Genomic DNA, 25,600 nt, shown 5'->3' on the forward strand with positions numbered 1-25,600 from the left:
CGAACCGCCGAGTGCCCGGCTCAAAGGCACGGCAGGACGAGTCTTCTGAAAGACCGAGGGAACCTCCAGCGAGGTTTCTTTCACGACTCTCAAGCGTGTAGGAAGAACACGTCAAAGGAATGTTGGCAGACTGTAGAGGTTGGTGGTAAAAATAGAAGCACAGCAGACAAGACACAGCAGTGGCAGGGGTAAGAGGTATGGCGTGTTTGAGACGCCGGGGTTTTGTTTGCCAATAAAAAATATATAATTTAATTTTCATGAACATAATTTGAGTAGAAATTGCTCCATCTGATACGAATTTATAATAACTTTAATGCCGTAGTCTTTTGTATTGATAAAGGAAACTTTTTATGATAATTTTAAACATAAATTACATTAAAGACATGGCCGACAAGACATGGCCAACAAGATGTGGCCGAAAGCTCATTGAAACTGCTAAGTTAATATACTGAGTCAAAAGTGTTTAATATTGAGGAGATTCATACACTTATTTGTATATGAATAAGAATATTAACGAATTTTTTTTATGTATTTAAGGATATTGCAATGTTGTGGTACGATATTTAAAACATACTACTCACTTAAAGCATATATATTATGCGTTATTCTATACAGGATGTGTCTGAATTTGATCGAAAAAAACTTCTGGTGCAGGTTTATTACGTCAAAATTAGTTGAAATCTTATTACGACATATAGTCGAAAGTGCTTCCAGAGACTGGTTTATGCCTTTGAATTTGCAGTCGAACCGGTCGTTTTTTGTAAATAATAAAGAAAATATATAAGATGAACGCCAAGCATCTGGGTAATATCTAATTGGAAAAAGTTGTACAAACACTAAAAATCTTGTGGCTGAGTAAAATTATTTAATGGAAATAATTTAGAGTAACGCCTTTATTTCCCATAAATTTTTGTGACGTGGAGGAATAATGTTTTAAAGTATGTAAAAAGCATCGAAAAAGTTGCTTTTTTTGTACTATAATATTCCCCACAATTTTAGTGGAAAATTAGTGTAATATTCACAGCGAAATACTTTGACGCCTGGCAGGTATGCAACACTCAGAACTCCCAGTTTGAAACAGCTGCCTAGTATCAGGGGCACTGATTGTTAAATGATGTACACGCAAGTGAAGGTATTTCAAAGAAAATATTTAACTTATAATTAAATTAAAACAACAGCAGACGTAAATGAAAGCACACAAACGTGAATATTGAAGAAATGATACGTGTCATCAAACACCACAAGAGAAAAATTGTGGTCGCACCTTTATTTGTGAAGAAAAATCTTGTCAGAAATACTAACTTATTGATTAAAGGTTTTTATTCTTTAGGTACATACTACAGTTCACAAAAATAGCATATTAACTCTTAGGAATGCATTCCAAATCTGGAAGTCACCACGCCACAAGAGACAGCCTCTGGATGTGTAGTGTTCCGTTTATCGCTGGAGCACGTACATGTATCATAGCATCGACTGCACTAATCAGTTGTATCTATGTTGATGTAAGAGCGGGTAATTGTTAAAGACTTCCATTTTCATAACGAAATATTCAAATTTTAAGTGCTAAATTTATGAACTGTGGTACTGTGAGTCCGGTGTCGGACCCCTGATGGGTGACTTCCCGTCGCACACCAGGGCACTTGATGGCTAGTGGCCCGCCTCGTCAGGGGCGTATCTGTGTTAGTGAGGCGGGACTGGCTGGTGCTTCTAGCGCGGTGTCTCCTCTGGACTGGCGCGCAGTCTTCTCGTCGTCACAGGACAACTGTGGAATTTTAGCGGTGATCGTAACTTCACATGGCGGAGAAATTAAGATAAAAGTGTAATGAAAGTTCCTTAAGGGCTTTCAAGAACCTGTATTGGTTGTTTTACGCCTAAAAATTACTCTGAAAACATGCGTTTTAGTCATTTTAACTCTTATAAAATTACAGTTTAAAAACTCAATCCGAAATCAAAAGTACTTTTCGGCCCTCAGCGAACTCTTAAATGCTTTTCTTAAGCAGACCCCACTCGGATATCTCGAGTAGTTTTGAAGATCGCGTTTTTTTTCCTGAAGCTCTGCGCACCGTGTGTGTGTCCGGGTAGGCGGGGCCTTTTATTGCTATTCGTAATCAGACACATTCAAGAAATCTTGAGCTGTTTGTAAAAGTAGCGTTTACCCCTAGCTAACTCTGTTGTGATCAAATATTGTTCTTTCAACAACTGACTTCACAAGGATTCCAACGAGATTTTGTGCGGATTACCACGCAGAGAGTTGTATTGTTGAGCGTGTACCCGGTATGAAGATCGGTGCGACTTGTAGACAGTTAAATGTACAAACACCTTGTATAGGTTGTGCGCCTGCAACAGCATACCGCCTAGCCTATAGTATTAACGAAACACGTGCGTTTTTTTTCCAGGTCGTTCAGCTCGCACAGCGATTGGTCTTACCTTATCAATAAGGGCGCGGAGCTGTTTGGAAGCAGTTCGGCCAACAGTCGCGCAGGGCGACAGAGGCGCGGAAGACTTCCACACGTATGTATGTTCCCGAGGGTAGGCGAACCACTTCGTGAATTTCATCGAACAGTTCCTCAACATAAGTACACTAGTAATTTAGGTTCCGTGTTTATACAGTACTTTAACGTCATACATACAATATAAATATATATTTTTTTAAATTAACTTAAACTAGTTTGAACATTTTTCTACGAGAGAGAGAGAGAGAGAGATAGGGGGGGGGGAGAGAGAGAGAGAGAGAGAAGGAAGAAGGGATGGGTGTGTTACAGTAAACCCTCTCGGAGACGCCTGGCGGAAACGCAGCCTGGAAATAATGCCACGCAGTCCGTGCTCCGCTGCAGATAAACTTTTCCTCTTACCGACCCCCTCACCCATCCTCCGCTCAGCCAACGGCCGCCGGCGACCGTCGTTTGTTCCGTGGGCGCACCTGAAGTGGCCGGCGCGCGCGCGGACGTATACAGCATTCCCGCGGCGATAAAAGGGGTCGTCTGTCACGTGACGCGGGGAGCGGGGAGGGGGTGCAGTCCGCACCTACACCCGCGCATCTGTCAGCATTTGCGACACCCATTACCGGCCGTTCGAGCCGGATGTAGCACGTGTTGCTCGCGGCCTCCGCCTGTTCCCGCCTGTTCCCGCCTGTTCCCGCCTGTTCCCGCCCGTTCCACCCCTCCCTCCCGCCACACATCCCCTAAGCCGGGGAAACAACTGGGAAAATAACAGTAACGGTGGTTCGTGCGCGCGAGATATTTTTTTCCGGCCCACTGATTCACAACAGCGCATACGAGGGAAATGACTATATTTTATTACTGTTATGGACTCATGGCGCAACAACCAATGAGAGTACAGTAGGGAGCCATTTTTGCGGGACTTAATCAATGTGTAATTTCTGATTTTAAAAAAAAATAATTAATATTATTACTTACAAATAAGTCACTAGCAATTGATGTAAATAAAAAAAATATTTTTTCGTGGTTATAGAATGGGCAAATACATGTTCTACAACACTATACTGAAGAATTCAATAATATTTAGAGAAAAATTTTAATATATTTCATGGATTGTAATGAGATAATATAAAATTTGAATCGTGGCATGAATTTGTAAGAAGACCATAATATTGTTTCGATATTGTAGGTCACGACAAAAGAGACGATATAAACTACTATCCTACACGTGAACTAAATTAAATACAACTAAAACATTAAGATTAGTGGTGTGGTTTAGGAGGATAACTACAACCACCAGACATTCAGCGCAGTAGTTCAGGACGAGTCCACTGCGTCCACCGAAGGAAGGAAGCGACTTGTCGCGCCCATCCCGCGACCCTCTACAGCCGAATACAACCTCGAACCCCGGTCTTCGAGTCCCCAGTCGAAACCCCGGGATCATGGTTCGTGTGCCGCTCGAAGCTGTTCGATACATCGATTATTCTTCACGAGCGCTGAACAGTTCTGTTCGACATCACAACGCTGAATATACTGTCCGTTTATGGTGGCATTGTACCACTGTCCTTATGTCCTAGCTAAATAAAATTCATGTCTTTTAATTCTGATGAATTTGTTATTTTTCGCTAATCGGTTGAATCAAATCATTTTTGATACTAATCGTTGCCAACTGTTTCAAATAACTATTTAACCTGACGAGATTAGCTTATATTACATGTTGAATCACACATTGTTTAATTTGCTTGATCACCTGAATTTGAATAATATAGTCTCAGTACTCAGTAAGTCATGTTCTTCAAGCATTGAGCTGAGCCAGAGCATGCAATTGTATTTATTTTAGAAAACAAGTTTCAGAATAAGTTAACATATTTTGAGCTTAACAACTGGAGAGTTATCTATCTGCGATTGCATTTTTGGTACTGACAGTCGTGCAACGCTTGAAATCATTAGTAGTTCTGACACAAGCTGTATCTATTTACAACTTAATGCGTCGTACTTTCTGTTGGAAATCCCTTTGTGAACCATTGGATGGAAAATACTTTTTTCACGAAATAACACTAAAAATTCGTAATTAGTAACGTCACATCTAAATTATTTGATAATTGTTCATGTTTCTTTAAAATAAGGCGCCCATTCCGAGTACATTAAAACTTAGTGTGATAGTTCTCAGAGGTAATTGTGAAAATCGATTTTATAATTTATTTTTTTTAGCTACACACGCTTTAGTTTGGTACATTTATTATGTTTGAAATGCAACATCGTAGTTAATAACAAGATAGATTTATCGAACAGCGTGTAGGCATTTAGAGTTGTGTCACTACACCATATTGTTTCGCCCAAAACATTGTAGAAATAGTGCTTGACCAGTCAGATGATGGTAAGTATGAATTAGAATCTCTGTCCTTGAAAACAGCCAATTTCATAAAAAAAAATAAGTCATTTAAAACTGTTGCCACAATGCAAAACCTACACTTCAGCCAGTGTTTTGGGCGTATAACCAATATGGCGAGACGATAGCTGAAGAAGAAAAACAGTTTCACACACTTATCATGTAATCATGTAGACGTGGCCACTTCCTGATGTCCACAAAAATGTTTTAAATCATTATTCTTCATTGCAAGCACTATTATTCAAAGAAGGTAGATGGAATTTTTCGTTTGTTTACTATACATATTTAATATCTTCACTTTCACTTGATCAACTTCGTATAAATGATTGTTATCATAATACCATATTACTGACTAAATAAATGTTTAGTTTAAACTCAATTATCATTATCGAAGCCTGAAAAAATTGGAAAATGTTTTGCTCGTGTGGTATTAGGAGATTATAAGATTCCGAGAGGCGGCATTGTTGTGTATTTGGCGTTAATTATGTACACCTCCTCTTGGATCCTAACAGCCTAGTACTATCAAAATCATACGGCTCGCCCTAATATAACGAGTGTGTTCCGATATCGTTTGTTAATCACGGAAAAACTTTGATTATTAAACAACGGGGCACTAAAATGCAAGGAAACTAACGAATCAGCTTTTATCAGTCATTCCGAAATGCGATGGTAATGTTAAAAAGCCTGAATATTGGAACCTTAAATTGTTTATTTTGGTCAAATATTACTGTTTTGCTATGAGATTATTAGAATTTAAGAGGTGGCATTATTGTTTTTTTAGTGTTACGCATGATGTGCATACACCTTTCACTGTCCTAACAGCCTGGTATCGTTCCGAAACACTTGGCAGCAAGTTTGTTTGCTTGCTGTAATTTGTATCACTGTGATATCAGGAGATTATAAAATTCTGAGAGGTGGCAATTTTTAACAGTCTAAATATACGTTGCATTTTACTCATTTATACTGATAGTAAAACTGTTCAGAGAATAAGTATGTAAATTACATAAAAATTATGAAAAAAACATTCTACATTAGGTATTTTAGGAAATTAAGAATTAAGTGTTATTTAATTTTGTAAATTTATCTTTTTTCAGCATGACTTAAACATAATGAATAAATTTCTAAGAAACTTTATTTGTTAGTAAGAACTTTCGCTAATTTAAACACTAGACATTATGAAAGTAGAAAATTTAAACCCCTAAAATGATGAAAAAAGGGTAACATTTTGTTGCAAGTAATTAATTATAGCTCCAAAGGTAATCAAACATGTTGGGTACATGCAATTTAGCTAATAATGCGTTGGTCAATAAGTACCGATTGTGTTTTACATGATAAATATCACACACTAAGTATGAAATTGACTAGGGCCTATATGGTCATGAAAACCATATTTCCTTTAACCGTCATAAAAGCTTCCATGCATTTAAACGTTTCTTATTTTGAATACTAGGAGTGTTTTTACTTTAAAAAAAATAATTTTGATTACCAAACTATTTAACTTTTTAAGTCTGCTCTTATGATATATGGATATGAAACTGTTCCAGACATAAGTTGTGGCGCCCAAGTCAAAGACTATTATTTACTCTCGTTAAAGACTTACATTTCCCCTGACATCATTTCTCATGTCTTTATTCCCGATTTCTAGTAGGTGAAATTAATTTCTATATTGAAGTACACTCACCTGTACAAAGCCATGGAAAATTAATGTCATTCATGCCTGCATCGCTGGAACTTTTGAATCTCTCATTTACGAAAACAAAATCTTGTATATGCCTGTAGTAGTACCATTTGGTTCCAAAGTTATGTGACTAATAGAATATTTTTTTGTTTTAACAGTAAAACATATTTTTTTTTTGCAACATAACACTAAATATGGATTTCTCACAGGCCACTTGCTAAATGCTAGGCACAGTTCTGTACGTCATTCTGTGGTATCATTTTGTTCAGACACGTGCAACTTTGTCAAAAAAAAAAAAAAAGGATTAATTTTTAAAAAATTCGCGATTTAATTTTTTTTTCCTAACCTTATTTATGCACTCGGGAAAATTACATCTGCTCATTGACTCGTGACACCTGTTTGTTAACTGGGACGCTAGTGATTCGATACTTCCTTTGTTTCAAGGTTTTTCATTGGCCGAGTATCATTCATATATAAAATAAACTGTGGCACTGATGCAGAAAAGGCAAAACGTAAAAAAGCTCAGCCGTCCCGCACAGTTACTACACCGCAAGTATCAGGCAGTCATGATAAGCAAGGAGGTAACCTGGCCTTCCGCTTATAAGCGCCTAATACTTTATGTTACTTGGGCATCGCCGACTAAAATGGCGGCGGTCGCTTTTCGTCGCCAGGCTTAAAACGTTCGTTTGTCACCGGGTGTACATCATACTTTTACACGACGAACCCTAGGGTGCAGTGTGGCCAGGAACGTGAATCAATTTCCGGTACACCCGTCACGTGACCTGTCTCGCGGCGACACACCGCTGCCACTCCGCTCTTGTATCAGGCGAACATGTCGCGGCAGGAGGTTAGGAGGTTGGTTCGTTTCCCTCCGTACCAGAGCCATATTCTGGCGCGTGCGCAGTAGCTGCTCACTGCTTACGTGCAAGGAACAGTTTTATTATTGTGCGAATGCAATATTTATGCTACACGTCCACCAGTAGTAAGAGGTGAAGTAGAAAGTAACCAGTCAAGTATATTGTTAGAAGTGAAACTTGCTAACACAGAACTTCAACCCAAGGCCTTATCGTTAAATTATATAATATTAATAATTTTAACAACAAAAACATGATTGAAAAGTCAAATCGATTGTTGTTCCAATCGAGCGGAAGAGAGATACGGCGCATGCGTACAATGAGCGTAATGGGACATATCCGTAGTGGGACAATGTGTGTTACGGGACACTTTTTCGTGCGTGCAGCCGGCGTTCATCAATTTATTAGACGTTGTCACATCAAAAATAATGTTATTTTTCTCAAACATGCTACATACTAAAAATGGGCTTTGCACTGCCTGCTTGCTACAATCTTATGCGTGGACGCAAGAGGAAAAGGAAATTTATATACTGACAAAGCTTTATTCTGGCTGCTGGCACGGCGGTGAACAGAATGGATAAGTTGTTTTTGGTCGAGGTAAAAGAATGGTGAACACCATTCCAACATGGCACATAGAACATCTGAGGCCAACATCCAGATGCCCAGCGAAACACCGGCTGTCATCTGGATGAAAAGAAGAAAAGTTAGTGCTCCTGGTATACCCTAACGGGTTCAGACCTAGGAGGTGGAGGTGGAGAGGCCTGGCCGGGCTTCGGCCCGAAACAACTTGCCTGCTTGCTACAGGCATAACTCTGCCTTTAAGCTTCCTTTGGCAACAATGTGCCCAAGATAGCAATTTGTTCAGCAGACATCCACTGTTGAAATAAAATAATGTTTCATTAACAAACTATCCAATATCATTTTCGTAAGAAGTAACTTAATGAACAGAATAAAGACAAGAGTTTTAATGCTTTATTAAACCTATGTTAATGCAGGCCCATTTACACATGGGTCAACCAGACATTTGTCCAGAGTGCCAGTTTTTAAGGGGTAAAAGAATTAGAGGAGTGAATAACATAGGCCAAAAAAATATGAGGGACAGGAAAATTTTTTTTAACATATCAACATATGGTAATGATTTGATTTTAAATAATACTTGTCAAGGGGACTGATTAACGATTGCAGTGTGATTTAAAATATTAGGCCTTAAACCAAATACTTTAGAAAAAGATTTAAAACTTGTTTAACAATGTACAGTACACATAAACTCATATTTTGGTAGCTACAACAGCCATATTAAACTACAACAATTTATCAAATTTAACTAAGAAAAATAAATACAAACAGCCCATGTATTTGAAAAACTTTAATATTCATATGCATTATGTTCTGTTTTAAAATTGGTAATATACATACATAAGTTTGAATTTGTAAAATATTAAGATGTTTTGGGGAAACTGGTAAAGGCAAAGGAGGGGGGGAGGGAGGCGGTTAAATATCATCTGCCCGGAGCGATATCTGCCTTGAGTCGGGGCCTGTGTTAACGTTTGCATCTGCATTAACTTAGCGAGTTATCCACAATTCTTAATTATCTGCAGCATCACTCCCTACATAGACGACTGAGAGTTCACTAAAATATGTAGCTTCATGAACCAGATTTTGTTCCACAAACATTTAAAATATAATTGGGTTTTGGAACAAAAAGTACAGTATAGGTTCAGGTAACACCTTTATTTAACACATTATATGTATGTACATCAAATTAAAAAAAATTAAAATAAGAGTATACTAACTTATAAAAATTCAGTATTTATTCTTAATTGCAAAATTCTCCAACTCAGGGATTCAAACTGGCTTGTTACAACTAAAACTTACTTTCAAGTTAAACATCATTACCTCAAAATAATACATAAATGAAGAAAAATAGTTTAGAACTGCCTGACAAAGAAGTAACAAATGAACCGTGAACTATGTTATGCTAGAATTTAGGCAAGAATATTTTTGAAGAACCAGCTCAAAACTATGTGAGTGCTGAGCATACTAGCAGTGATTATGTTATGTACTTCAATAGTGTTATTTGTGATATCACAACATTTCTAAGTTTACTTTATTATTATGTTAATTTAAGATGTTTTGTAATACTATTATTGCAGGTTCAACAAAACTAAGTTTTCTTATTCACAAATGAAAATTTTACAACTACACCATTAGAAGAAAATAATCATGACAACTTAAAATAAGTGAAAACAATTCCTTCACCCATTCTTATTAACAGACAGACAAATACATAATGCTAACAATGATATCCTTGCACGCTGTCAGTGACAACAAATTTAAAAACTCTGCTTCAAATCCAGTTAATAAAATCACGAATGTAATTTTATAGGATTATTTTTTAAAAATTTTGCAGCTTTTTTTGCCATATTTTTGTATCTCAAAGTACAAAAATATGGCAAAAAAGCTGCAAATGATGACTCACAGTTCATGATGCTTACACACACTGCTGAGATATTTTAACCAAACAATTTATATTTACTCATGACATATTTATTAAAACCAAACACAAGATGTGTAGTTATTTAAGCACATAGTCACCACCACAGTGCAATGTTAATTTTTTTTATACAACCCAAAATGGAAAATTTGCATTTTGACCACAGTAGATTTCATTAATAAAAAAATCGGCATAAAATCTGTGACCCATACGCGGGTAAATACGGTATTTAAAATGCTGCCAATTTAAAATAAGGTAAAAACCAAAACTTCATAAATAAACATTTTGGAGTGGCTTGTAACATTATTGCATTACATTGTTTTAACAAGAACTCAGAGTATAAGACAGCACTTATAATAGCAGCTGTTCCACCTTGCTAAACACTGACAAATAAAAATAATAAATCATTGCTGTAAAGTATGGTAGAAATAAGCCACAATAGATTTAAAAAAATGTTTTTTTACATACACACAATGGTAGATGAAAATCTTATTAATTTCTAGAGACAAGATTCAATGGTTTTACTTTTAATGCAATTTTGTTCTTAAAACAGATGATGATTTCAATGTTATTATATGTCTCTGTGTCTGTGTTTGTTGATCTGTGTGTGTGTGTATATACTATATAGACCATTCAATGGGTTGCCCACAGTTTCTTTGCTATCCCAGGGCTCTTAGCGGCAAGGATACGGGTACACCGTATGCACGAATCGGGGAAGCCCTTGGAGAGTTGGCTATGACAAGAGGCTCAGGCATTATTTACATTTTTTTGTGATTTGAATTAAATTTTGGTTAGATGCTGCTTCATTTCATGATTTAACTTGCACTTTGGTGCATTATGGTGTATAAACTTCCATTTCGGTGTTATAAAGTGCATTGACATGTGTTTTGGTGTTATTTCTGCTTTATCACAATCCACCATATAATCTTGTCCCTAATAAATTCTCAACTATGATACTCAAAGTATGATTGTTTTTCCTTAAGTAGAAACTATACTATATACATAAAACACCTACAGTTACTGGAAGTGTAATCTCTAGTTACGCTTTTTAATATATTATACCACACAGACAACAATTGTGTCGTGAACGAGTATCTTTCAGGTCTATGGTTTTGGCATGCATATACGTAACACTATAAAACAGTTTATGCTACACAGACAATATATAACCTTTTTTTTTATTGACTTAAAACATATAAAGGTATGCTTATTGGAATGCAAGCATAAGCTTGTATGGTATGTAATTGTTTCGTACCATTGACTAGATTGCCTTAGGAATAAAAATTTGTTCTGCTCTCAGTAAGAATTAAAAGGAATGTACAAAGAAATAAAAGATCAACGGAGAAAGTTAGATAAAACTATTTTCATGGTGGAACCAATCCAGAGGTGCCGGCCGATGCATTAGCTGGACAGCGAGCTCGGCTTGGCCAGCAGCTGGAAGCTGTCCGATCGAGTCAGCTCGACCAGGTCGTCCGACTCCAGGGTGTGGCTGCCCTGGTCGCTGTTCGACACCTTCGCGTTGTCCTCCATGAAGCTTGCGTCCTCGCACGAGCTGTCTGTAACGGAAACTCTGCAGAAGTGGATGGATTCGTAACATGCACATTCCTACAAACGCTTTTCCAAAGCACGCCCAGTCTTGGAACTTACTAATTTGACTAGACTTTCTAACAATGTCGACTCCAAGTTATGTCAATGCCAAAATTCAAACAAAAAGACAAACATATTATAATGCTACACTTGTAAGCTTGCAACTAGGCTTCCACCCGATGGCATGGTCCCTACCATATTCTCCCAATTCCTGAAGCCTCCTCCTTAAGTCATTACCCACAAGCCCATTCCACTCCCACACCTTTAGCTCTGCTCTGAACTGTCTCATCTCCTATAGTATGTCACCCTCGCTGATTGTCCCACCTCCTCCCATCTGTTCCCCTTGCCCCTGCTACTTTTCTATCAGTCCTGTACTCATCTATTTCCAGGGATTACAACCTTCTCATCATATCATTTTCCTTCTATAAAACCTGCTGTAAAATTTCCTCCATACATTTCTTTCCCTTGACTTCGTACTCTTACCGCATATTCTCTCCTTTAACCACCCTCTCACAAACAAACTCCAAGGCCATTCTCTCCCTTCCCATAGTTTACACCTGACTGCCCTAACACCCTTCCCTTCTACATCCGACATATATTTCTCCTTGTTTTCTAGTGCTATTTTTCTCATCTGCTGCTTTGCTAAGCCACATTCCTCACTTTCCCACTATTCGTTCTCAAAACACACCTCCACGAACGAGGTGAAACCATCGTCGCATTCGTCACACAGAATGCCACTGTCCCTCCTCCTCCACGCCTTCCCACACATCTCTAACCTCACCAGCCACGGGGTTGCCCCCAGAGCTTCGCCCGACTCACACACTCCAACTCTTTCAGCTCGTCGATTCTTTACCGGCACTGCTACATGACTCTCTACTGCCGAGAATCACCGCACTACATCAATATACATCTCATTAAATTTAACTCCATCAACACGCAACTACACTCGCGGCCTCCATTGACCGTCAGGTCATTAGACGCTTAACTCTAACATACCTGCCAACCTACAGGATAAAAAAAAAAATCTTTAAGTTTGTAAAAGATTACCTTTAACCTCAGCAACTTCCTTTTTGTAAACCAGTAAAAGATGTTAAGACTGCTTTTTATTTACTTTACTTAGAAAAAAAAATCATAGACACTAAATAATGTTTCTTCTCTGCATGTAAGATTTTAGGTTTTTTAAATAAGAACCTAAACAAAAGATTTATAATGTATATTGTAATAAATCAAACGAGGCCATTGAGGTAAGTTTCGCTGCATTTCGGTGTTATGTGTTACTGACTGGCGGTGTACAGACATAACGCACCCTGAGTACAAGACTATTGTAACTCAAAAAATTGAGTTTGTGAGATATTTTTACCATAAGCAGGAAAATATCATCATCTAGGCACTGCAAGACTATCGCAATATTATATTTACTTTTACGGGACTTATGGCAAATAATGTAGTGTTGCACTCTGGAAAACATTATATAAGAATATGTGCAAGACTATGGCAAATGAGTTGTGATAGTATTGCACTGATTTTTGAGTTACGATAGTCTTGTACTCAGGGTGCGATAATTGTGCTGCTATCTTGGTCTCATCGCTGCTCACTCCGACCGCAGAGCGAGCGAGCCACTGCCGTACCGTCCGGCTCCGCGGCGGGGCCGGGCTCCGGGCGGGGGCGGCCCAGGTGGAACCACGACAGCCCGCACACCAGCAGCACCAGGCAGAGGTTGGCCGTGACGCCCACCGCCGCCGACAGCAGCGGCCAGTGGAACATGGCGTAGCGCAGCCCGGAGAAGTGCGCGACCACCGACAGCGTGGCGGCGTACACCTGCGCGTGGCGGGACTGCACCTCCACGAAGATGTCCGTCACCGGGTGGTTCTGCGGCACGGAACACAACCACCACACGTCAGGCTAGGTTAGTTTCATTTGCTTGGCACGGTCACGAACGAAAACCTTATGGCACATCCAGGCTGAAACCACGGCAGTGCGGGGCAATTCCGGAGACAACACATCAAGATAGACTGAATTCATTTATTCGGTACGGTTACGAACAAAAGCTTAAGGCCCTCCCTACCTCTACACACTTACAGTGCACGGTGTCCCAGAAAAAAACCCATGCAATTTAAATCCGCTCCAATTATCCGAGTTGTGTCTGTTTATGAAAAGCATTGAAGAACAGGCTTAGGGCGAATGAGTAGCTCCGATTCCATATTTAGTTTTTAAACAGTATTTTTAAGAGATTGGAAACAACTAAAACGTTTGTTGTCAGACTAACTTTCAGGCATGAAACATCTAGTACAGATTCTTGAAAGCACTATGGGGACTTGCATTACACCGTTATCTTCATTTTCTCTGCCATACATGTCATGGTCACCGCTCAAATCTCATAGTTGCTCTACGCCCGACTAGAAGACTGCGCGCCAGTTCACAACATTGCACTTTGAGGTGATATTGCACTAGAAGAAAGCTTATAATCGCGCCTCACTAACACAATTACATCACTGGCTAGGCGAGCCCATTAAATTGAAGCGATATCCTAGTTAAAGTGGGTTTCGAATTTCATGGTGACCATCTTAAGCTCTAAAAAAAATTCATGCCACGTGAGCCTGACGCATCAGAGTAATAAATGATATAGCTTAGCCCTGTAAAGGAAATGGGGAACGAAAGTCTCCCAGCTCAGTACAGCATAAGAAAGCCACTGAACACGTGGGCTAAGGTGGAGGTGCCTCCGAGGTACCTGGTCTTCCCTGAAGTCCGAGAACAGCTCCAGAACAATCCTCTGCTTCTCCTCCCGGCTCCCCAACAGGAACATGGGCGAGAACAGCAGCGACGAGAGCACGTGCAGTATCGTGCTGCGGTAGTGCAGCATCGCGGAGCGGCACGAGCGCTCCACCAGCGTGCCGTGCTTGTCTCGCAGCTCCGCGCACACCATGAACATGCCTGCACGCACGGTGCATGGTGATAAGATACACTCTCTTCAACCCCAAATACTTAAAATAAATATTCAACTCTTGTTACTGTATTAAGTAACTTCACTCCATTCAGGGCAATGTAAGAGGAACATTCAGACTCACTCAGCTAATTATTATGAAGTAATAAAAATTCACAGTTGTCACACCAGACTAGCTAACAGGGCCGGTGCAAGGTAAATTGGCGCCCTAGACGAAAAACCTTAATCTCCCCCCCCCCCCCCCCCGGGCCGGACACACCAAAAAAAATTTCCATGCCTCAGGCCGGGTTTATAGAAAACGCAAGAACGCAGAAACGCAAGAACGTAGGATGCGACAACCGCAAGATATTCACAGTCGTTTATAAAAAAACGCAATGATGCCGGCCATCGCCAACGTCAAAAAATAAAATTTTAGGAATAAGTCATGATTATTTTGTTTTTCATTGCGCTTCCTCCATTGCGCCAGCCCAAAACCTAAATAAAGAAACAAAAGCATAACAACTACAATCGCAGATCCTTCTATAAATATGCATTACATGACAGTTTCAGTTTCCACATACTAAAGCAACCAGTATAGAAGGCAGAAACGCAAGGAGAAAACGCAAGAAGTAGAAAGTTGAACAACTTCTGTGTTGCGTTCTTGCGTTATTGCGTGTCTTGCGTTTTTTATAAACATGCTGGTAGAAGAGATAAGGTTGTACTTTTACCGTAGTTGCATTTCTTGCGTTTTCTATAAACCCGGCCTCAAAATACATCACGTAAGCCTAAGATTTTGTCAACAATCAAATGTAAGCAGGCCTGTGTTTTTTTTTTTACTTTTTTACTTATTACTGTCACCGTGGACTTTAAATAATTACTTATATCAAAATAAATATTCCAAACTGTTACAAAAATCCATTTTCATCTAGTTTCAATAATCGTTAAACATATTATATCAGCTGTTATGTGTCGTGCTGCGCCGCCTCCAGCTACTTGGCACCCTGGGCGGTTGCCTGGTTTGCCTATATGGACGTGCCGGCCCTGCTAGCTAATTATGTAAAATAATTGTTTAGTTTATTTCTGTTAGACTGAATGTTCCTTGAAACACATGTCAAAGAATTCTTAAAAGTTTGTGTACAATAGTAATTTGATTTGTAAGCTGAGTTGGTTAACATAGAATATAGAAATACAGTAGAGTCTCGATTAACCGAGCCAATGTGGACGGTGGTAACCTCGGATATCACGAATATAATGCAAAAATCATCATGGTTTTCAGTTGTACCCGTGATACACAGTGGCGTAGCCAGGATTTGTGTATGGGGGGTGTTAAGAAGCATGTCCTCCCCCCCCCCCCCCCCCGTATTAAAGCGGGGGGTCCGGGGGTCCTCCCCCGGGAAAATTTGGATTTAAAGGTGTAAAATACAAGTGCTATTCTAGCAGTTTTCGGTACTTAAATTTAAAAATTGTAATGGTAAAAATTTTATTAATTTTAATATGAACTTTGTTTGAGTGATGAATAAGAAATTAATTAAAGATTTGGTGCTAAGGGGGGGGTTTGAACCCCTAAAACCCCCCCCTGGCTACGCCCCTGGTGATACATATCATTTTTCAGTATCAATTCTTTCACGTCATTTCACGGGTCCCTTAACCAGTAAATTACATCATTGAGGTTAATTTTATTAAGGCTTTAAAAAAATTATATCTTCAAGAAAATGTTTAAATAGCCTTTATTGGGAATGGAACTTCATGCCGGCTCTCATGAAATGGAACCTCGGTTAATCAAAACTCTACTGTAGTCATAACTTTTAGTTGCAAGTAAGACACCTGCACTTTTCTAAGCAGTATTTTGTGTTTAAAAAAACTATTACCTCTTTCCTCTCTTGAACTAAATAAAAAAACTAATAATTGCAACCCTACGCACGTGTATCGCTGCAACTGTTACCTAGATCCTTGTTAGCTGGAGACTCCGGCATATCGAGGTTTAAAATCATCTTGTACGACTGACCAACCATCAGAAGCTGCTGTTTGTTCGTCAGTTCCACGTGAGCAGACGGGTAGCTGCATATTCCCTTTTCAGCCTCACATGACCTGCACAAGAGAAGAAGAGTTACCACACAACTACAGAAAATACAGTTACCACAGCACGACACACTTCGACAGTAGAGGTGCTAAGTGAAGAAAAACTATGTAATAATACCCTGTGGCACAAAACTATTGCCAAGAGACAGCTTTCAAATACATAGCGAGAACATTTTGTTAATTAGAGTGGAGCTCTTAAGTTTTTTCAAAATTGTTGTTGAGCCACTTACAAGTAAACTGCAGGAAAAAAAAAATTTTTGAAGGATAATATTGCAAGTGGTTTGAATGTTTGTAAGCTATTGCGAAAGTGAATCATTTACACTCGCCAAGCCTTACCAGACCTTTGGTCTTTTCACTGCGATTCCAAACCATCTGTGACATGGATCCAGTGGGCTGAGTCTGACCCCCCCCCCCCCCCCCCCCCCGCACAAGAAACGGAGAGTGCCCAGGGCAGATAAAACTTAGCAACCTTGCAAGAAGGTTGCAAGCACAGGGCACACCCAGCAAAACTCTAATTTGCGAAAATCATGGGTAGTACGTGTAACCTGAAGGTCGCCAAAGGCGTACCAATTGACTCGTATCTTCACCCAAACCGGATAGGCAGTACCACCTACAGCACAGCTCATGAGGCAGAAATCTGCCCGGGGTAGACTTCGATTGAAACTTAAATACTACCTACCCTGCCCCCTTAAATATACAGCAGAGTGAAAAGATCCACTTTGGCCATGTTCAAGAGAGCTGTGAACAAATATTCAGCACACGTAAAATGTCTTTCACGTAGACATATAGCAAAACCAGAGCTGCTGTACATTCTGTGGTTTTCTGAAGTTTATTTCAAAAACCTTACAGCGAAATTTCACGCCGGGAAAGCTAACCCTTAAAAAATATAAGAGCGATAATAGAATACCTACAAATACATTTCCTTACAGTAAATTATCACTATATTTATGGCTCTTCTACAATGACATGGAAGGAGACACATATCACGTAAACGCAGATGGATCTCGCTGAATGGAGTATCCACAATGGTGCCCATGTGGACATGGACCTGTATGGAAGAGCTCTTCCATTTACGTTACTCTGTGCAACCAATAGAAGCAGAGTTTTTAGCAGTGGTGGTAGCCATGATGTTTTTGCAGTTTAAATAAGTTAAAATTGTTTTCACGTACAAGAATATCTACAGTTCTATCATTATTTGGGTTTAATTTTATTACACATGTAAAATCCGACCGTGTTATAATTTCGTATTTCAGAATTTGTTCAAATTAATTAATTTTTCGTAACGGTGGAATTCAATTTCATTGGTTGTCATTTGTTGTTTTTGTGTAATGTGTAAGCCACCGACACACAGTAAAACATAAAAATCTTGCGTGTCCATGATCCGTTTTTACGTTTCCAAGTCATTGCGGAACAGGTCTTACAGAGTAAACAATTCAATAAAGAAAAATTACTACACTTCACAATTCCCCTAGATACAAAGGTAAACACCATCTTTCGCTTCAAAACCCACCTGAACTGCAAATGTACAGGACGTATATGTGACATAGTAGGCATGTAAGTGTAATAAAATGCTACATAAAGAAACACTGCGAACCATACAATGACAGAAGCAACTAATGCAACGATCCCACCGCTGAACAAAAGCTCTCTCAAATTCTGTACGCCGCTTGCTGTCTTCCGTCTATATTGCTCTATCCCGTGGCGGAAGAAACTAAAAACAGGCATGATTACGTTAACTATTTTTCAAGATCCTGGCAGCGTAAACAAAACAGAAGAAAATGTAGCTTCCCCAACACCACTTTGACAAGTTTTACGATCTTCTCAAATACCGTCGAGTGAATTCCAGCCACTTAACCTATATAACAAAACATTTTTAACTAATTAAACAATGTAGGGTGGGAAAATCTTTAACACTATTTTACGTTCTCTTTAAATTAAATTCAAAGACTTTATGATATGTTTTGCTTTTTCCAAACAAAACAAACAGCTCTACAAGTCATAGAATACGGACACAAAATGAAAACACTTTAAAAATAACTCAACAGAAAAATGTAAGTCTTTGCCGTTAACTTCTTAAATTTTACCAAAGAATTGAAATACGCCATTTTTGGTTAAACAAATCTAAGGTCATAATATTTTATTTATTTATTTTCTTAGTACCCAATAGACTCAGTTGATGAGCAGTAGCTCTCTGAATATAGGGCTTGTCAACATGGTTACAAAATTTATGAAATACACGCATATGATTACATACACTATTTCTAATATATGTACAATATATACATTAGCTAGCATAAAAGTTATATTACAAATGTCTAATAATGGATATTATGTAATAATGATATTTAACCGAACTGTGTATATACCTGTATGACAAATTGTGTGTACTGGCGCCGATCGCCAACTTCCAGGTTAGGAAGAGCATAAGCCTCTGGCCACTTACTGAAACTGAAAAAATCTTGGTGAAAGTTTTATTTACTCCAAGATGGCCATCTGAGGTCCCATTATTGATTTATTTCAACACTTCAGTTACTAGGCTTGTCGGGGAAGAAGCTGAATTGGAACCATTTTCCTATTTGGTTTCTAAAATGCCCTCTTCTTTAACCCATCAACTATCCTTAAGGAAGCCCATTGTGCTCAATAAACTTTTACAGCCCTTCCATCACTGGACATCTCATACCATGATGGACGTCCTGTGCCTCTCTCTAACCAGCCTATAAAGGGTCCTAAGTCAGAGTTTTGTCACTGTGCCACTTTTGGGCTGGTACGGTATGGTCCCATTTATCAATTAGCTATACGTTGGATGTCTTCGAGTCCTTCGTTCTTCTCTGCCTTTTTGCAATGATGGCAGTCTATAGTGCATGGTCGGTGAGAGAGGGCATCAGCATTGCTGTGAGTTAGGCCCTTCCCCTGTTCGATGCAGCAATCATAATGCTGTATCTGCTCAGTTCTTCGGGAGACCAAGACAAGTACTGTATCTTTCCTTCCTCACTCCAGCCATTTACTTCTGCAGCTGCCTCAAACGGTCGCCTATATACTGCCCACGACGGTTGGCCATAGAAGGTGGATGGCTTGAATTTCCAGTGACCGTTGGTAGCATCTTCCACCTTAATCACTACAGAAACACCTTTTCATCTGGCTTGCAGCAGCTCTCAATTTTTTAATCAACCAACGGCACTCCTCAGTTACAGCTTCTACACAGTCGCGGATGCTTCGGTTCACGATGCACCAATCTTCACACACGAAGCCCATCACTCGGCATCCACTTTTGCTAATCGAGAGGCCACTCGCCCTCTTCACTTCACTTCCCTAACAGGTCAATCTCTCCATCCTACCACTGAAAGGTCTCGTGGCTCTCCAAAGTGTCACATCAGAATACCAGACACACTCGAAGCTCCGAGGTAATGGTGCTTTAGTTTTACCACTTCACGTGGATGGGACTCTGTATCACAGAGAATTCTCCACCATGGAAGGAGAAGTGGGTAGTGAGGCAACATTGCTAATTGGATTAGGTGTGTAGCGATAATGAAGAAATGAACGCTACCTGCATCGCACACTACCCACAGTCACTAGTCCTTGTAACAATACCATCTTAGGGTTAGATACTAAGGAACTGGTACTTATATAAAAAAACGAAGTTGGTAAATTACCTACCATCTTCTTGTCGTCTGCTGGAGGCCACCATCTTGGATGTCACGACTGTAATCTTGGTTTAGGCCGCCATCTTGTGTGTGTCACATTGCTTTCATCTGCACCATCTTGTCAGCCATCTTGAAATTCTGTTATTTATTAGAAATCCAGAAAATCATAAAAATATTCAGTTGCTAAAATAATGATTAACTTGATTGATTACAGTGCTCGGTTTAATCCTTGACTGTGGAAAAAAAAAAAAAAAGTTAAAAATCACTTATTCAATCAAATGTGATGAAAAATCCTAAAAGCAGCTTAGATTCCTAGTCTACCAGCCTCCAATAAGATCCTGATGACATAATGGCCGCCTTCATGGAAATTCTTAAGCTTGTAGCGAAAAATTACGAAAAAAAAATAAATAAATAAATAAACATTCATAAAAATAATCAGCTATTAAAATAATGATTTATTCAAATGATTTCTATCCTTGGTTCAAAACCAGAAAGTACAAAGTTCATCAAACTGATTATATTTTGAGTCTAAGGTGTGGGATACAATAACTAGAAAACCATCAGTATCACATGAAACAGCAGGACAGAGGAGAAAGGAGTTAGCACACACCAAGTGCCAGTCACCCATGTGGTACCCAACCGCCCACTCTGCATTTCCTTTTTGCCCTGCACAGAAAAATATATTCACATCCATTTGATGTTAAACGTATTCACGTACCCAGGGGCACAACAACTAAATTTCCAAAGGGGAAGCAATATACCTTTTTATAAAGAATCATCGATCCCCCCTATTGAAGTGGGGGGTCCTCCCCCGGGAAAATTTGTATTTCAAGGTGGAAAATGGTGCTTTTTAAGCAGTTTTATTATCTAAAAATTGATTACACAGCACTTTATTTGCCCCCATTTGCCCCCACTTCAAGGTTTCAGAAGGGGGGGGGGGGGGGGGCAAAATACCCTTCCCCCCCCCCCCTCCCTGTTGTTGCACCCCTGCACGTACCACTAGTCAAAGTACCTAAATTCAAGCAAGTTACCCATAAAGTTTTTAAAAAATTCTCAGGGTTAGAGGCCCATCTATTTCTGCGTGCAGAAAAGTCTAGAACTTTATCAAAATTTCCATTTATAAGTGTATGTCCTACAGACTTAAAAACTCGGTAGTGATGTTCCTTATATTATAGGTATGTTTAGCCCAGGCAACGCCGGGTACTTCAGCTAGTATGTTATAAAAATGATGTTTTACAAACAACTGGAACCAGACACTAATTGTTAATTTGCAACATTTTTATTATCTTACAAGGGCAGACATAAACCACCATAAAGATTTAATATCTTTAACAGAATATCTTTATTAATACACTTTAAACACAAAAGAGTTTCAACACAGCAAAATCCCAAATTTCCAAATTACAAAAGCCGCATTAAATACTAAAGCAAACACAAAATAAATGCATACTATTACAGAAATATTACATCTGAAAACACTGACTCATTTAGTGCTCACACCAAACATTTACCACGAACTTTCCTATTACAAATAATCGTTTGCTACACTGAACAATAAAAAACAACCTTGCTAAAATCCACATAAATATATAAAAAGTAGTATCATACACACAGTTCAATCCCAACAAAATAATCTTTTCAAAAGTGCACTCACTCACGTTCAAATTATGTACAAACATTTTAATACTATTGTGAATAAAGGTGGCACAAAAATTGTTACAGTTAAACATAGCATAGCAAATTTTTTTTATGGTTGGTGTGGATTCTGTTTGAAAAATTCTCAATGCTGCAAAGTATTTATAACATTGATTTTTTTTGTGTTAAAGAATTTTCATAGATGCATCATAGAACAAAAAAACATGTTACTCAACTCACAAAATAATAACAAACCATTATTTGTCACTGGCCAAGTTATAGCTCAGCTAAAATAACATAATTTTTATAATCAATGAAATATTTTGCCATATCAACTTGGGATACTGTAAGCAAGTTGCAAAACTTATACAAGATGTGATTTGTGAAGAAATAAATATTTTCCTAACCAATCACCCAAACCATTTAGGCATTGTCGTCCTTTCTCTGCCATCACATCACAACTTTAATGTGGAAGTACGTATATTTTAAATTGCATCTTATTAATCTACCAAAAATATTCCAAACTGATCTAATCTGAACATGTATTTTATCAATAACATGCAACATGGTGTCAAAAAAAAAACTGTAATAGTATTTCCCTGACCAAATTTCAAGTTTCCCCGACTGATATATATATATATATATAAAAATTTTGTGCTTTTAAACTTTAGGTCTAGGTACTATTATGTATTATTCCTTACAAAAAAATTTTTACCTTACGAAGAAAACAATAAAAACACACAAGAGAAAATATTTCCACTACAAGAAAAATCTAGAATTTCACATAATTAAATTTGGTCCAAACAACAATGTTTTTGACACAATAGTAAACAATCACTCAATCAGAATTTTTTTTTGCACATATATATTTTTTCTGCCAGTATCTAGCAAACATCTTTTATCATAATAAATATAAACATTATTTCTGAAATATCAAATTACACATAGAATAGGACAAATTTTTGGTAAATTAATCAATTAATTAATTGCAGAACATAGAGTACGTCATTCTTTTTCCACAATTAACATATTCACTATTTATACAAACTACCAAAAACATAACCATACAGGAAATAAAACTACTTTTCAGACCATGGACACCAATGAGACACATTTATGCCAATCATCGATATCATCAACTAATAACCTTTATGAGTATAAAAACGTTCATTTGTGATATAACCATGCAAATTTCTTTGTTGTATCACATGCTGTGTGACTTTCACATTCACGAACTGTGTTCATTTTGAGTGTTTTGAATCATACTTTGCAGTTGTGTTTTTTTTATTTGCACAGTTCCAATTTAGGAAAGTTTGAAACAGCCCGAATGTTTATACTAAATTTCAGGCTTACCAAATTAAGTTATAAAGTGCAATAGGGTATTGGTAGAAAAACAGATATTTAACAAATAATTTCTAGCTACTTTAATTCAAAACTTTCTTTACGAATCTGAATTATTAGTACTGTTTGTTAAGAAAAATCTACACATTAACACAAATGTCAAAAAAGAGAAAGAGATGACTAGTCACGAAAATTATGTTACAGATTGTGAATTGATTTACTGTACGTATTTATTTTCATTTAAAGCCATCATTTAAAACATTTATAAGGGTACTGTATGAACTTAAATTATGCAGTTATAATTCTTAAATAAGCTTTGAAAAATTCTAGGCTCAGATTAATAAAAAAAATCCAAATTTGCCTATAAAATTACAAATGAAAAGAAGAAAAAAAGTTTTACACAATGCTAACTTGTAGTAAATCTAATTTAAAACATAAATACAATTGTACTCATTGTATAAATGTGAAGTGCAGTCAATACTAGCAATAATTATTTTTAACATCAATCACGCAATTAATCACCGAAGAAAGGAAAGAAAAACTTCTATAATTTAAAATTTTGTGTCAATACAAGTATTTCAGAAATGTGGCTACACCAAATCACCCTCTGATCATTTAGTGAGGCATAGTTTTCATTCAAGTAATGGATGGTTTAACCTTGTAAATGTTTTAAGTTCACTGCCGTATGTACCAAATAGAAAAAAAAAAGCACCTAATTTTTTTTAAGTAAAAATCTAAAAATAATTAAACTAAAAGATAACTTAAAAAAATTAAATATGATATAAACAGTATCTTAAAAGCACAAAAGCAAAATTACTATACATTTTCTCCTTAAATTGTCAAAATTCTGTTAAGTTGAAGTAATGTAGTATGTACTTGTTTTAATACAATTTCTTGGACATACCGGTACGCCATTGCAGTTTTGTACTGTTTGTCATGGAAAAAATTCAAGAATGCAATTAAGAAATAAAAATGAAAAAAACATACTCAGAGAACACGCCTAAATCAGCCATGTCAAACAGATAAACTCAACGATGTAACCAAACAGGTATGACATAGCTGATTTAGGCTTTTTCTCTGTGGGTTTGTTTTCATTTTCATTTCTTAATTTTTATTCTTGAATTTTTTCCATGACAAAAAGTTCAAAACTACAATGGCATATGTCCAAGAAATTGTATTAAATCAAAATTTCCCAACGCACTAATTATTTAAAAGCATGTAATGTACCTGTTCCAAAAGGCATAATGCATAAGCAAGCAAAATTAGCCCACAAAATGTTTCTTCAATTTCAATTTTTTTTTTACCTCCAAACAATTTTATACCTTGTAAAAATAAGCTAACGTTGGGAAAAACAGTACGTTCACTTCCATGATTTGCACGGAGCCCAACTGTCAGCTAATGAAGATTACCCAAGAAAAAGTTATGGTTAGGGTTGTGCATACATTTGAAAATGGTTTCATAGCAAAACATTACACACATTCTTTTTAAATTAGGGTAAAAATTCTCCTAGTAAAAATTAATAAAATTTAAATTTTGAAGTTAAAAAAAAATATTGAGAACACGATAAGCATTCAATCAGTTCATATGAAATTAATATATTTGGGAACCAGTTATAGTAATTAAATTATTCTATAAAATAAAACAATATTTGAACTCTAAGTTTCAATTCTGAAATTTTAAGCATCATACATCTATCTAGGCATGTGGGATGACTGAGAATATAAGTTAGCCTGGTGTACAGGATGCCTTATATTAGAGCCACAATTTTATAGTGTTATAAAAAGGCTAATTTCGTCATTAAAAAATAGCGAATTTTGTCTTTATCACCATTAAAATTAAAAAAAAAAAAAATGTAATAATAAGTACATATCAAGCACAATTACATTGATTGATTGCTTCAACAATTTGTGGTAAGACACTCAAAATATTTAAATAAAAAATACTACATATACTGATGAGAGTAAGTTAAACAAAAAACTGCAAATAAAACACGCAATAATCAAAAAAATCACAACACAATGTTAAAAGCCCAAAATCATCACACTTACTTATACACGTTTCCCTATGTTTCTCCAAGCCTCTACTCATGTTGTCATGTTGTATGGTACATATCAGCTACAGACTGCTTTCATTTACTTTTAAAAAAACTTAAGATATAAACTAAGTAATTATTTTTTCCTTAGAACATAACATTTTCGGTTTTTTAATAAAAACCAAACTAAATATTTATGAAATGAATTTTATATTTTAATATTATATAAAATGAGGTAATTGAGGTGAATTTTGCAGCATTTTGGTGTTATGAGGTTTTACTGACTTCCATTTCGGTGGTTCGTGGTGTATTGACTTTAATTTCGGTGTTTAGCGGTGAACGAACTTAATTTCGCTGTTATTTTAGTTTTATTTATATTCACCACAAATCTTGCCTAAAAGTCAGAAAGGAAAACCTATGTTATATAACCTTTAACAACATATTAGTAAACACACAGAATATAACAGCTAACAATTAGTCACAAACATGGTTACATCACAGTGCACAACCAA

At 37.3% G+C, this 25,600-nt stretch overlaps 1 protein-coding gene across 1 annotated transcript; it reads right to left on the minus strand.

Annotated features, from left to right (window-relative positions):
- Positions 1–9,071: 9,071 nt before the first annotated feature.
- On the minus strand, positions 9,072–18,450 carry LOC134537340 (seipin). The gene is made up of 5 exons (XM_063377676.1): positions 17,950–18,450; positions 16,303–16,448; positions 14,169–14,371; positions 13,069–13,309; positions 9,072–11,409 (listed from the first exon to the last, which is right to left on the minus strand). Exons 1-5 carry the CDS (start codon positions 18,162–18,164, stop codon positions 11,255–11,257), a joined length of 960 nt encoding a protein of 319 aa, XP_063233746.1. The 5' UTR covers positions 18,165–18,450; the 3' UTR covers positions 9,072–11,254.
- Positions 18,451–25,600: the final 7,150 nt, after the last annotated feature.

The sequence above is a fragment of the Bacillus rossius genome, chromosome 12 (genome assembly GCF_032445375.1).
Source record: "Bacillus rossius redtenbacheri isolate Brsri chromosome 12, Brsri_v3, whole genome shotgun sequence".
Lineage (NCBI taxonomy): Eukaryota > Metazoa > Arthropoda > Insecta > Phasmatodea > Bacillidae > Bacillus > Bacillus rossius.

Coding starts and splice junctions, on each gene's coding strand:
- LOC134537340 (XM_063377676.1), bottom strand. CDS start 18,164: ATGCCTGTTTTTAGTTTCTTCCGCCACGGGATAGAGCAATATAGACGG. Junction 16,449..17,949: donor CCTGTACATTTGCAGTTCAG/GTGGGTTTTGAA, acceptor TCTCTTGTGCAG/GTCATGTGAGGCTGAAAAGG. Junction 11,410..13,068: donor CCCCGCCGCGGAGCCGGACG/GTACGGCAGTGG, acceptor TTTCCGTTACAG/ACAGCTCGTGCGAGGACGCA.